The sequence below is a fragment of the Ambystoma mexicanum genome, chromosome 9 (assembly GCF_040938575.1).
Source record: "Ambystoma mexicanum isolate Mex_15411 chromosome 9, UKY_AmexF1_1, whole genome shotgun sequence".
In the NCBI taxonomy this organism is placed as follows: Eukaryota; Metazoa; Chordata; class Amphibia; order Caudata; family Ambystomatidae; genus Ambystoma; species Ambystoma mexicanum.
In genome coordinates this window covers 1,424,701,605-1,424,716,868 of record NC_090931.1, presented here as the reverse complement: position 1 = coordinate 1,424,716,868, position 15,264 = coordinate 1,424,701,605, and the positions used below count along the sequence as shown (strand labels likewise).

At 43.4% G+C, this 15,264-nt stretch overlaps 1 protein-coding gene across 1 annotated transcript in view; it reads right to left on the bottom strand.

Moving 5' to 3' along the window:
• Positions 1–1,603: 1,603 nt before the first annotated feature.
• Positions 1,604–15,264, bottom strand: part of ARPC2 (actin related protein 2/3 complex subunit 2) — a 294,972-nt gene continuing 281,311 nt past the window's right edge. The window contains exons 8-10 of the mRNA XM_069616822.1: positions 14,674–14,774; positions 11,376–11,476; positions 1,604–2,060 (exon numbers count right to left, since the gene is read on the bottom strand). Coding sequence (XP_069472923.1) covers positions 2,036–2,060; positions 11,376–11,476; positions 14,674–14,774 — 227 coding nt within the window. The 3' untranslated portion in view covers positions 1,604–2,035. The remainder of the gene's footprint in view (positions 2,061–11,375; positions 11,477–14,673; positions 14,775–15,264) is intronic.

Sequence of the window (15,264 nt, the reverse complement as noted above, 5' to 3'; positions counted from 1 at the left end):
ACGGGCAAGATGCTGTCTTTGGGGAGTTTCTGTGAACTGCGAGCAATGGTAAGTGGCATCTGTATGGTGCAATGAGCTGGTGGGCTGTTAAGGGAAAGCGAGAAGGTAATTATGTGGTGGTCAGTCCATGTGCAAGGTGGGGTTGGAAAGAGATCTGACAGTTTACGTGGATGCAAACTTTTTGTTGGCTGGGTCTCAGAGCAGAAGAGCAAACTGAATTGGGTCACCTGTCCCCCATGCCCACCTGCCACACCACCCACTTAGCCCTAGAACATCTCCTTTAGGTTGCACTCAGTGATGATTAATGCAGACTTGCAACTTTTTCAGTTGTCTGTGGTCATTTTGATGGGTAGGCAGAGGCCTGCAACCACTGCTTGCCATGTTCCCCTAGATGTACGTTTGCGGCACAAGTTCTTGTAACCCTGAAATCTAGAACTAAAAAGGCATAGTGCTGCAAACATCTCATGTGGCTAGTCACTGAATTAGGATGAGCATTTGAATATTCTAGATGTCAAGGCGATATCCTTTACAGCTTCAATGACTTTACTGCATCCCTAAAATTATATCGAAGAGCTTTAAAACAAATTCCTGCTAGAAGGTTATTTACGGAAGCACTGGTGTCCATGCCAAAGTATAGACATTCAAAGCACGTGACCCAACCCAATGCCCGATATATCACATTACATTTGAAATCATGTGTATACTGCTGTGATCTAATGTTTGATTTTGTATGAAGGATTGCTTGTGCATGTACAGACAAATGACTAACTATGCAAGACCTAGCGCACTGATAAACCTCTGCAAACTGAATGGTGACACATACCAGGGTTTCCACTGGTCAAAGATGCAAGGTTCTAATCATCGTATAAGCAATACACTGGATACTAATCTAATGTCTAAAGGGTCCAGACGTTTGCACGTGCACACTTAACCATGTAATTGAAAGTCAAAACAGTTAAAAATGTATTGTACTCTATAACCAAAGGTGCATGCCATTTTCCATTTCTTTGCTTCGAATATACACAGCTTAGTCTTTGTCTCATTAAGTAGGGGTATATGCAAAGTAAAATTGCATGTTGTCATGGACTTAAAGAGAAGATTTAAATAGTCAACAGTGCTCAGATACTAGAGCTTGCCTACTTGCGGTAAGGTTAAACAAAATAACACAAACACAAGAAAGAAAGGACTGTTATTCTAGATTGGGCCCTGCACCTGCATTCACTCGATTTTACCATGACAGAATACAAAATAAAACCTTGATAAGAGCACATTTTTGTCAGTACCCATGTTACTTTATGCAAACGTATGGACATAGTCCTAGTTGAGAGACTACATATTGAAGTGAAACTGACTTGTCAGTCAGTGGATAGGCCAAGAGCAGGATTGCAGGGATACCGTGCAGCACCGGGGGACGACTACCATGGTAAATTACATTATATATTTATGGTAAGTCCACAAAAGCATTCCATAACAGAAAACCTTGTGCATTAATTAGCAAAACATGACTAAATAAAATGTATAACACCAAGTGCATAGAAAGCAATTTTTTTTTTACATTTACTGTATGGCTCATCAGATGCAAACACAAGAAGAAAATAACTGCTTAAGATAGAAAGATCTGCTTTATTAAGGACCCCAAAACCTTACGTCTTTTTGTTTTAAGACACAAGAGTTTTTAACTCTGATATTTAGAAAACAAGTTAATATATGGCATTATGTCTTTACGGAATACTGCAACTCATGACCAGCAATGTAATGCAAAAAAGCAAAAGAGTTTTGAAAAAGAAAGACCCCACAAAGAGAGAAAGGAAAGGATGATCAACATGGAATTGACTTTAATGCGTTTACTCTCATCAAGTCCTTGCAAGCACAGCTTGTTGTCCTGAATTTATGCCCCAAAGTAGCGTACAAAAGGGATCAGATTTGTTCTGTGTACACTTGGGAGCCCAAGACTGGCACCATCTTGAAAGTAGCGATTATCGGGTAGCAAGTGCTCCAGCATTTGGTCTTCGTCGTCCCCTGCTCCTTCGCAGCGTCAACGTGATGCAAAGGTCTTCCCCCTATTGAAAGATCAGGGAAATTAAGCTCAATTCTGAACTGCATTCTGATTCACACAATACTCGACAGTCATTGCTTCCAACCACCAGCAGAATGGGGAATGAGCATGTGCCCCATTTCCCAAGATACAGTCTAATTTGCAAGACCACAATACTTAAGAGAGCTAAGTGACACAGTATTAAACTCTACATGATGAGATTTATCAGACTATCAAGGGTTATATAGCATGAGCAAGGAGTCTGGGTGCAGACTGTTTCAGCCAGGGATTTCTTTCCCCCCACCGGCCATTTTCATATCAGCGGACTATCATATGTCTGATCTTCCAGTTCAGGTCCAAAGGGAGCTTTCTCCCAAACTATACCATTCCTGTTTTAACTAAGACACTGCCTTTCATAAGTCCACTTCACTGCCTCTGCATAAGAGAAAAATAAGTAGCAAGGTGGTGGGTATTTATCGATACACAGTGAGAGGTCTGTTATCCACAACCTTATCTACACACATTCTCTATCACCCTTTCTAATCCGATTACCATGCTCGCTTATGGTGATCCAGAATTGCAAATAAAAGGTTAGCAAAAAGACAGTTTACACCCAGCACACTGCTTTCCTCCTGCAAGCCTTACTGAGAGGCAGTGAAAACCTGAGGTCATGGCTCCGATTCCCTTGTACCTATCCAAGTTCTCATCTCCTGGCCTTAACTGCACTGTCTGCCTTTACTTTGTTCTGCGATGTGACCAGTCTAACACCGTCGTTGCACTGAAGGGAAATGCGGGGGAAAAGCCGGGAAAAGAAGACATGCCTGTAGAGAAGAAAAGCAGGAAGACACATTTTGGTTTACAGCAGCAAGCAACTGGGATCCTAATTTATCTGTTATACTGGAGTAGAAAAACAGGACAAAACAGGTACTTACCTGCAATATTCATTCTCCAATTAGGTACTCACTGACTGTTTTATATTAATGCATGCCGCCGGGCCACACCACTAATGAATATGCTTTGAAGGTATACAGGGACTGGGGTCTTTAAGGAGACATCCGTCTAGAGTACCTCACCATGCAGACCTTGAAGCTTGCAGTAAAGCAGCAGTTTGTTGCTGATTTAACACACATTGAGTAGCCTTAGCATTATGCAGTGGGACACAAACCGGATTCTCAACTGTACAAAACAGCATTCGAAGCAGACAATCGCAGAGGTATAAGAGGTGAGGGGGGAGGAGAGTGATAGAGTACACAAGAATGTTCTTGTGTGATCCATCCAGACCGCAGTGCCTAATGTGGAGACCCATTTACAAAGGCATTACAGAATGAACAATTTGTAAAGGCAATATGTTTAAACAAAATGTATTTAAGGTATAATACCTTTACCAGAAAATAAAGTTACTTTATAATGGAATGCATTTCAAGAGGGCCTAAAACTAGCTCTTTTTCCTAAACTCTTTGCATTGTTTCCCAATCAGGGAACAATTTCTAAAATGTAAGTAGGTGGGTTAAGCAACTTTTTTACCTTGCAGTCGAATAAACCTAAACGTTGATAGACTACTGGCACTTTTCTCGCCATAACTTTTTTTGTTAACACTCAATTTGATAAAACTATGCAAAAAAGAGAGTTAAATTATGTTCTGCAAACCCTGGCTGCCAATTACTGTAATAGACTTGTTTTATTTTCACTCGGAATGGAGCACTACAAAAAAGGGCAGAAAACAACTTGATGTGAGCTTAAAGGTCTAGCCCACTTTCGTTGCGTACAATTCCCAGACAGGACGCTTTTGCCGAACAGTGGCCTGTCTGGGAACAACGCATGCGGTGTGTGTGTGGAGCAGGGGATACGTGTGTGTTTGAATGTTTAAGATGTTCAGAGCAGGAAGGTGAGTGTGGATTCCAGGGGTGGCCCCCGTGGAACAGATGGCATGGTGTGACGGGAGGAGTGCGAGGGGGGATAAAGGTGATTGTGGGGGTGTCTCCCGCATTAGGAGATAACGGGTGAGGGGGCGCTGAGAGGGAATGTTGTGTCACAGCAATGCCAACACCGGACTCGTCCTGCAGGAAAACATCCTAGAAACAGTCAGGAATAGATGAACAGCTCTGACAACTCTCCTACTACTTTAATGACAGTGCCTAACATATTTTAGTTTTAGCTATTAGGTGGCAGTAAAGCACCACCTATATGTCGAATCTTGTTACGCTCACCTGGATTCCACAGGGGCTTCGAACGAAGCTGGACTGCTGCGGTCTCCACCAGTGTGACTCATAGCGAAGTGATGATCGACTGCACTTGCCCACTCAGTTTCGTCTGCCTGGCCCACAGGAATATTTTCCTAAAAGCAGTACAGGGGACCTGTGGTAGAGAGGTTACACTAACACTATTTTCCCTGAAAACTTGCAGTATTCCCCTTCATAAAGTCTCACCTTATTGTTTGGAAGGAAGAACTCTCCATCCTGCGTGGAGTGCAGGGGCGCATAGAAGTTCAGTTACTTCACTGATCCAAAGGTATTTGGCAGAGTTCCAGACAACAATGACTCCGAGGTAAGTAGTGTGTAAACCGAATGTATAGTTCTTTTAGAGTTCAAATGTCTGTTAATTCACTCTTGATCCTTTCATACCTTTTCCCTTGCAGCGTGATCCAAGGAGTGAGTTTGCCTCGATGGATGAAGGTAGCGCTTAGGTAAGAGCCAGTTTGTACCAAGCACTGTCTAGCAAGTAATATTGTTCCAAATGTAATTAACCAATAGTTCTCTATCTTCTTTGCAGGTGCGGCGCCTTGCCGAAAATGTCTCACGTAGGATGGTGACCAGCGCTGCCTCGAGCGGTAAAATTCCGAGACAGTATCTTGAGGTAAGTAAAAGAATGTCTTTGGCGGAACCCCGCTCACCTTTTGTTGTTCTTGTCTTTTCAGATGCTGATGTTTCGGGCGGCGATTCAACGGGTGCTGAGCCGGGTCTTGGAGATGCTCCGAAGACAGGCGAGTATGGCGCTGCGCTGCAGCTGGCAATGCGACGCGGTTTATTTTAATGTCTTTTTCCTTTGTCCACAGGTATTTCACTGCTCCAGGAAAAGATGATGACCAAATGGAAATCTCCTTGTTCTAACCTTCTCTTCTTCTTTCCGTTTCTCTAGGATCGGCTCCGGACACAAGACAGGTGTGGCTGTAGACTGGATGCTGGACTGCAGACACTGAGCGTTACGCTGCTAAAATGCAGAACAACGCGAAGCGTGTGTTCTATTCAGGGGTGGTTTAAATAGCATCAAAAAAGTAGTTCCCAGGTAAGACGTTCCAGTACCACACCCAAGCAGCAAAATAGTTCCTGAAGGAAAGTAGTCCCTGCATGGCCTCATGATGGCCTGTACATGAGTTCCTTGTAGGATGACCTGCATAGTTTAAAGTTGGCAATATGAGCCTGGTGCCTGCGGCGCCAGGACTGAACCCATATAGCCTCTAGGCGGGGTTTTGGGAATTCCTGTGTCTTCTTGGTTGCCTGTTCCGGATGTCTGGGGGCAGGCATTGTGACAAATCTACTGCATCAGAGTACAGGTAGAAGGGAGATGGCCTGCCCCATGCCACACAAAACGCATCCTCTTGGGATGTCTTTGATCTAGCTTTATCAAAACGCAGTACTGAACTTGGTTTAGGATAACCGATCACTAATGGAAGAATGGACCAGGAGATTAACATGTGAGATGACACAGGAAAGATGGGAGACTATATGCAAGAATGTATGCCTGTCTTCTGCGAGTTTGAGTGAGAGATCGCATTAGAGTAAGATCCTGAATAGGGTATATTGGACTCCGGAGAGATTGCATAAAAAGTTTGTCTGATACGAATGACTGTTGGGGGTGTGTTCACAGAATGGGTACCTTGGAACACATGCTTTAGGAGTGAGTAATTTCTGGGGAGGAATGTGCCATTTTTAACATGTGTTGTTAGGGCAGAGCTTGTACTATGATTTTAATACATTAATTCTTGGTGATGATCAAGTGCTGAGTGATCTATGCACTTTGCAACGAAAATGGCTATTTAGAGGAGCATCAGTGGCTAAAAAATTGATACTGAGAGGATGGAAATCAAGATTGTCTGCAGAAGTGGATGTTTGGATGGATGAAATGTTGAAATTGGCTGATATGGAAAGATTGATTTATCGCCAGAAGAAAAAGAATTGTCTTTGTAAAAAAATGATATGGGGTAGTTTCCTGGACAAATATTAGCTTCAATTAAAAGGTCTATGGGGATTTTTTTTGTTGGGGGGCGATATATTTATTTATTTGGGGAGGGGGTTAATGAGAAACTGTATGTAATTGGTATCTGAGAATTGTTTGTAAATTTATAAAATATGAATTAAAAACATTAATTTAAAGAAATTGACGTTTACTTCAAGTACACCTAAACAGAAAGATACTCTTGGGTGAAGTAATCAAAGCTAACTCATATATAGAAACACTGCCATTAAATGTCAGAATATGAGCATATACAAATATGGTGGCAAAAAAAGTTTTTTTTTGTATATGAGATTGCTTTAATTACTTCACCCAAGAGTATTTCTTTTTAGGTTTAGTACACACCCTTGATACTGGGTTATAGGATGTGTTTCAAAGCAGTCTTGAGTTGGCTTAACCGGAGCTGTAATTGCACTGTGGTGTAATATAAAATATCTTAACCAAGCGTGCCTTCAGCCACCTGATTTATAAACAGTATGCGTGTCCTTCACCAAAACACTTAAAACTAGCGTTGGCAAAGTCAACCGTTTTGACTTGTGTAAAGGGATTAGATAGGTATTTTGGCAATATCCGGCCAGGTACTTTAACTATTTTTCAGCTACCACCATTAACGGCCAGCTAGTACCATTAGGATAGTATCTGGCAAATGCCTATCCCATGTGTACAAAAAAGTCAAAACAGTTGGCATTACACGTCTTTCAAACAACCATGCAAATTGGAATGGCCAATTAGGTTAAATATGTAGTTCAACAAACATTTTAAGCGTCAAACAGCAGACATTGTGGGAGCCGATGCGGCATGTCTTCGCTCTTGCACTAAGAATGTCGTATTTTCCCTTGTTCCCTCCCTTACCTTGAAGTGCTTTGAAACACATTGTGTATAGTCGCTATATAAACTATCATACCATATCATGTTGCGAAATATTAAATTCAGGTTCTGCTCTTTAATACAAATGTATACTGAGCCAGCAACTAGGGCTTGAGTGAGGCGTTTGGCTCCAAGATGCAGAAGAATCCATTCCATAGATAATGACCAAACCAATAACACTCGGGGGAAGCAAGACATGTCTGAGAAGTAGGTGCCCCCACCATACATTCCCAATTCGTTGCTGCGTCTGAGGCGGGCCAGAGCGAAAATATGTGAAGTAGATCATAACCATGCAGTAAAACAAAGAGTGACGGGATGATGAAAAGTAATGTTATCTCTATTAGAGCTAGTTGGGGGTTGCGAAGCTCTACATGTTCACACTTTAACAGGGCACCGTTCCCTGCTCCCATAGCTGCCATGTGGTTGCTGAGGTCTACAAACAAAAATTATTATGTGGGCTGAGGGGGAATTTGGAAAGAAAGGAAAACGTCTAGCTTTTAAAATGTCCACACCTTATGGTACCTGGCTGCTGTTGAGCACAGACCATGCTCCCTACCTCAAATGGATGATCGGCAATACAACGTATGATTATTCTGAAGGCTGACATTCCACATACAGGTGGCCGAGGATTAACACTAAAACTTTGGAGACCTACTTAGTTATTGTTCCAGTGCAAATGAAAAATCCGTTTGTAATAAATTGCTTTAGAGCAGATCGGAGTTTAGTTTACACAACATATTATAGTGCATCAGAGGAATCTAGGATTACTGCGCAGCCCATAATGTCTACAATTAAATTGCTAACACCCATTATGACACAGCGATCACATAGATCACTGTGTCCTGCATCCCCCACAACCGCCTGCCCCTTACCCACTTACCTTTTCGGCAGCACACCGTTGAGTGTGCCGCCGTCTCTCCCCCGACTCTGTTGTCAGTTCTCGCCCACTAACGTGGGTATAAACTGGTGTTGCAGGATCCTTTTGTCTTTCTTTTCTCTTCTTTGTCTCCTGCAACCTCCGACCCCCACTACACCTACAAAAGGGAGCAGGGAACACCCCTGCTCCCAATAGTTGGTGTGGTAGGGATTGGCATTTCATTACTGCGCAAAAGTGCAGTAATTAAATGGTCGTAATTTTGGTACTGACATTTTGGTATTGTTCCCACCAGAGACGTGGCTCCAGTTTCTTAAAGCACAAAAAATAATTTACGGTTGTGCCTAGTGCAACAAAATACCCTGTCTAGTTCTCAGAACCAACAAGGCAGTGAATCAGGCAGCCGGGTGCACCCCGATCCAGTCCATGCTGGGCCAGCAGAAGACAAGGCGAGAATCCCATGGTCAGCTTGACCAGGTCGCTAGCCCATGGCAGGGGACAGACACTGCCCCAGTGAGCTTAAACTCGGATATAAACAATTGCAAAAGTCTGCATGCTAGTAGGAAGGATCCTATCCCTCCCATGGGGAGAGCTTTAAGATCACCCTAAACCCACCCTAGCTAGACCCAAGCCTACACTACAGAAAGGGAAGGCTTTTCCTTGAAGGGAAACCCTTTCTCTGTGACCGATGAAGCCGGAGCATGCATTTTTACTGTTTTCCAGTTCTCCGTCTGCAGACTGGTGTGGAATACTGCGGTCCCGCAGACACGTTTGAAACCTGCGGCCTGACGAAAGCAGAGGAACTGACATGGGAGACAGCATTAGGAGGGGATAGTAACATCAGAAGATAATTAGCTGAAGTAGGTGGTGCGAAGTAAGAAACTAAAAAGATGGTAGCCGCAGAGAATAAGGCCGTACACAAACAGGCAGAAAGAGCTAAGAGCATGATGGAGGTGGGGCTTTCAGAAGGAGAAAGGGTTTAGGACGAGAAGACATCATTGAGCGCCAATTTCTAGCAGGGGGTGTCAATGTCAGTGCCCAGAGCCAGTAACAGAGGAAGATATTAGCATTGCAGAGAAGGACAGACAGGTCTGAGTGAAGGAGAGTGAGGAAGGCCAGGGCCTCGACAACAATAATAAGGTTTTGGTGGGTCAGGTCACCATAGGCAGGACCAGACAGCGAGAGGAGAAACCAGACTGGAAGTCCATTATCTGATCAGCAAGGAAAACTAAGGGGAATCAGGAAAACATTCAGTCCGACCAGGGGCCACCTCTACATAGCTCCATGCTGGCTACTGCCACGGACCATTCGGCTCATGTCAGTTGTCTGGAAGGGGATCCATAAAGGTCCACAAACAGCTAGGTGAAAGAAGAGGGTTTGGGTGACCAGCAAGCTTGCAAAATCAGAGGGCTTGTGAAGCAATGTCCTATGAAATGCAGAGGAGAGACACATTGTTCGACTATCCCGATTCTATGGCAAGACCAGAGGGGAGTTTATGCTTTTAACTTCTTTAATGCAACTCTTCAGCAGCTAATTAACCTATCAAAACACTCCATGTGGACTGAAAACTACAAATCCAAGTCAAAGCATATTACAAGAGCTTCAATCTCAGTGGGATTAAATGTTGAAAGACTGTCAAATCTAGAATTTAATGTAAACAAAATGCTGATTGGTAAAAGTGATCTTAATGACTGGTTATATTCTAAAGTTATGCCATTGTATGGTGGTAGCTATGTTTATGAACAATACATGCCCTCCACTGAAAGATCCCCAATGAGTCCATTGCCTCAGTATCAGCAAGCAGAAGACATTTAGTACACTTTCCGAACGTCACTCTACCTAACTGCGACACAATGTTTGTTTTACAGGGGGTAAGGGCAGACAATGCTCCAATCCAGAGAGGAAATGGTACAACAAGCACTGTACTATTGGAAGTTGGAAAAAGGGACTAAAACCAACACCTAGAAGCAGGAATGACTGTAGCAAACCACAATCGGTGACAAACACTCCAACTATATAGTCTGATTCTATATTATGCATCCGTAGAGGGCTGGCAGAGACCAATATTCTTGAATTTGTTTCAGATTGGACATTTATTATAACCAATCCCAATGCTCATCCTCTTTTATGGCAGACAGACTTGGCCAAAAGACCCAGCAAATGAGTGGGCAGTTAAACCCTCACATACTGTGCAGGGTCTAAAACTAAACCCAATGTGACTACAGTTTACATTCTGTTGACTACAAAAAAAGAAAATGGATGTGGCTTCGGCTCCTTAGATTGCCCAGGCACAAAGCAAAATGGAAAAGGCATATCCAGCATGCATTTTTGTTGCTGGTGATTAATAGGGATAATTTGTGCTGTGCAACAGTTTAGAAACAATGAACAGCAACAGGATGGAAAACGATCTTTGTAGCGATTCAGGGCTTGTCAGTGCAGGCTCCACACTACAGCAAATCATTAATTATCCAGGGCGTGCGTGTGAATTCAATGTTGGGGTTCGTGAAGGAGTCTGGTGCAACTCAGAATCAGAATTCTGATTTAGGAATGTTGAAATACAGCCTTCGCTGGGGACTGTACATCGATAGGTGTGGTAGTGAAAAAAAGAGGTAAAAGCAGAGGAAACCGCTTGGAAGTGAAGTATGGGAGGAACAGGCGCAAGCGTCTTTCTCTGAAACACAAATGTGAGTACACCCACAATGTGGTAAAAATGCTGCAGTAAACTCAGCTAAGACCACTGTACTCCAATTGAGTTTTACACTACTGCAAGGCACTGGTCACAGTGAGATATGTGGTACCATCTATAAAGCAAGACAGATGCCCAATTAGTAAATGGCTCTCTGCTGATCTAAGCGCTCAACCAGAAGGTCCCAGCTTCAGCCCTTGCCAGGGTTTGCTAACCCTTCATTATAATGGGTGTCATACACTGGATACCATTACACTGCATAACAGTAACACCTGTTATGTACAGAACACCACAAACGTTGGGTGGAGGGGGTATGGAGGTTAGGTCGAGCGTGAAAACAAATCCTGAAGTAGCTCTACAAGCACCAAAAATATTTAGACTATGGACACCACGAGTCACAAAGGGCTTCTTCACTATCCAAAATAGGATTAACATATTATATGTGTGCACTAATACAAGGACAGCAGCTAAATAGGACACCTCCTGCAATGCTACCTGAACAATGTAGCCTCCTAGCAGAGGGGAGAGCAAAGGAAGGGGATTCCTGGAGGGGAAGCCAGGCTTTCTGCATAAATGCTTGATCCAGCCAGCGTGTAGCCCAGACAGTGTCAAAGAATGCAGTGTACTGCAGTTACCTGAAGTCTGCATTATAGATTTCAACCTGTGCCCATTTTGCTACTTACGTGATCGTCTTCATCTCTTTCTTCTCAGCATCTGGACGAGCACGGTTCAACACCTTTAAAAAGTCTGATGTTTTTGCCCTCATCCGCGTGTGTATGTAGGCCTGTGAGTCAAGCAAAGGCACAAAATGAGATTGGTCTGAGCATATTAACAGTTTATACCAGATGCCATTTCCTGACAAACTAAATATTAGCCACAGATCGGTGGAACACGTGCAGAGGTTAGCCAGCACAATTTACATTAAACACTGTAAACAAATAAACTAGAATATGGCCCTCCTTTTGTGACCCAATCCCTGTCCTACCCATGATGTAATTGAAAGGGAGGATTGCCTCCAGCTTTTCCCCTTTACATATGCAGCAGACTGGGATTTCATTATGTGAGAAACCTAAGGGCATTATCACTCCTACTCCCCCTGGATCCTCTGCTCAGGTGCCCAGGGAAAGGCCATCGCTTTTGGATCCGACCCTGGGGGTGAAGAAGCGAGGGGCGATCACCTGGGTGGAGGGGGATTGGGGAAAGGGTGAGACATTGTATCCCCCCTTTTCCCTGTGAAACCAACCTAGCTCTACCTTAATGGGCTACTGTAAAACAGCTCCCCTCAATTTTCTTCATTCAACCTACTACAGTACTGGGACGAGGAAGAGGCGACTAGGAGTAGTAAACATCAATGGGTCATTTTACCACTCTGTTACAGAGACGAGGAAGATGTCTGCAAAGTACGCTAAAGGTCAGGCATGTCCCTCTAATTGTAGTCAGGCCGTGCTAATTGAAAGCTCACACTTGCGACCTATCAAGGGGTTGCAGGAGTATAACAAGGGAAGAAACCAGCAACACAGGGAGAAACAGGAGGCCCGTGTTGGAGAGACCAGCAGGGAACCAGTTTCATATGGAGAAAGCCGAGTTAGGACCTGAAAGGAAGCCAGGATGCCGGCAGATGACCCTGAAGACCTGTGGAGCCCAGGGTGAATTGGGCCGGCAGAATTACACAGGTGTGGGAGCCTCTGATCAGACAGGAGCAACTGGAGCTACGTGCAGAGGATACCGGAGCAAACACATGACTTACTGTTACAGAAGTGAAGCGCAGCTGCTGGCAAGTAAGGAGGAGCATCTGACTTGCGAGCCGAGCGTGCGGTTACCGGCAGGCCTGCTAGTGGAGCAGAAAAGAGAAAAAACTGCCCAAAGGGAGCACGAAGAACCAGTGAGCGAAGGGGACTGTCACTCGAAGCCGGGCGCTCCTACGGCTTTGTGTTAGTATGAGATGCCAAGTGAAACGGATGGAATGCCGAATGAAACTACTGACATATGCAAGCTAAAACAAAACCATAGTTACATGTTTAATTAAAGTTAAGCAGCAAAACAAAGTATCATGAATATGGACTACCGTACTGAATGAAAATCTTATGGGCAAACCTACGATCTGATGACAGAACTTTTTGAATTTAACATACGACATAAGAAAGCAAGTGTGGCAGTTTGTGAACCAGCATGACAGAAAGGTGGGGGAAGAAACAAAATCACCACTCAGTGAACGTTGTGCATGAATACAAAACGGCAAAGCCAAAGACTGATAGAAGATGTAGGACAGATTGTGTCCAAGCCAAGAGGCTAACCAGTAGAAGCCAAAAGAGTCTGAAATTTTATATAAATCTTAGACGCCAAGAAGGCAGAAATGAAGTAAGCGTGAATCTGCACACCGAGGCAAATAAAGAAGAACCTGTGTGGGCTGAAGAGTCTAGGGTTTCCGGATGTGCAACCTATATTGAGTGGACCGTGCGGTCTGACAACTGCGCCTAGACCAGCGAACCCTAAATTATGAAAGTCTAAGATATTGTGGAAATAAAGGAAGAAGGAGTGATTTTAGTGACATGCCAATTCAATCCAGAAGGAGAGTCAAGTGGATTTGAAGCTGGATCTTTCTTGAACTTGTGAAAGGGAAGCATAAACGGAAGCTAGGAGATGAAAGAAGCTGAGAACTTTGATTTAATCACCATTTCTTTTATCGTCCACATCCCTACACATTGTTTAGCTTTAGTTGTGAGGGCAAGGATAGGTTTTGGACATAGACTTTTAAGTTGAACTTTGACTCATGTTTTCCTTAGTTTTGTTCAGGTAGGGAAATCCCACCTTAGCATAGGGCAAGTTAGGCCTTCAACCATCCTGACATTTCCGTTAATAAACCATTTTATTTTGAACTTTGAATCCGTTGCCTGTGTCTTATTTCATGACGCCTCTGCAATGAACACTTTCAGAAAAAACCTCCATATGCAACTTAAAAACTGGAGCTTTAAAACCCTGCCCTACCACTAAGCTGCTACATTTAAACAAAGGAAAAATTCAAATGTTTGAGAACGCGGACTCATGTAGCGCTTTAAAAAAAGACCAGTGAAGGTGCAGTCGGAGGCGTGTTAGGGTCTTTCCACCAGGAAATGTGCTGTTGGTTACAAAGCCTAGAAAAAGGGAGGCTGGTGTGCTTTTCAACGCAGTCGGCTGCTTTCGGTGCATCCTCAACCTTGCCTCTTTACCAGCATTCCACTCAAGGCTAACTCTTGACAACATTACTATCTGACACATTTTAATTACATTTCAATTCAAATGCAAATCCAACTAAATCTAAAAATATTAAATAAAAAAACAGGTTTTTCCTGAAAGTCATTACTATAGTAAATAAACATTGCATTAGTGAGCGCTCTGGAATAACTAGACACATTAGTTATTGGGTTCAGTCTGCACCCAACAGAAATCAAATTAATTTTACAGAGGATATTGGATATGAAGCTGCCTAATGACTAAACAAACACGTGAAAAAAGGCTCTCCTATGAGGTTAACTGCTGAAGAGAAATACTTGTTGCAACTTTTTTGTTGTTGAGTTTATTAAAAAATATATATGGTTCTGGTAAACCTTTTCTCAACAGAGCATTGGGACAGAGATAGTGGGACAAATTTAATTTTAAAAAATCTCAACCTGACCCAATGACCGTTTATCGCTCCACTTCATAATCCCCAAACAGGATGTCCTTAACATTCCTCCTAGCACCACCAGTGCATATGGGTTGGGCCATGGAGCAAAATTAGGAAAGGCAATGTATGATTCTTCCTGATTATCCCGGACCGTAATGACATGAGTCACAACTGAATGAACACCACCGCGACTTACCACTCACCCAACTCATGCGTCCCACAGTAAGCCAGCAATTAGTCCATTTAGAAGCAGAAACACACATAACAAGCCTTTCCCTCTTTGCCCCTTCATCCCTCCAACCTTACTGCAAGACATAGCCTAAGTGCCAAGTACGGACCTTCGAACACTTGATGTGGTAGTGCAGGTAGTCCCGGAACGTGTGGATGAGGTTGATGGTATTGTCCTTAGCGTTGGCATTGGTATGGCGGGGGAAAAGCACTGGAAAAACAGAGGAAGAAAATACCAGGTGAAGTGAAAGTTTGAACACGTGGAAAGCGTGTCCATGGGTGAATCTAGAACTCTATACATGGGGACAATGTACACAAAAATTTACTTACCTCAATAAACTGTTCTCCAAAATGAGTTTCCTCATTGCGCAAACCTGGGATCACTGGGATGGCCTTAATTAAAGGATTTCCACAATCTAGCTGGCGACTGCGAGCAGCTGGCACAGAGCAAATACAAATTGCTAATACCCACAGACCAGCACCTACCTATCTTAAGGGAAACACTGCTCCACATTTTTTGGGACAAACGTACAAATGGGGGCACTGGAAGGGTTAATGTGCTGTAGAAATCCTCTGGTTGTACGTGGACAGCATCATCACACTTTTGAAACATTTGCTTCTCTAAGTTTAAGTAATGATGCATTTGGAGTTCCTTAAAAATACCATGCCGGGAAACCATTCCCGTCTTATTGTGCAATGCC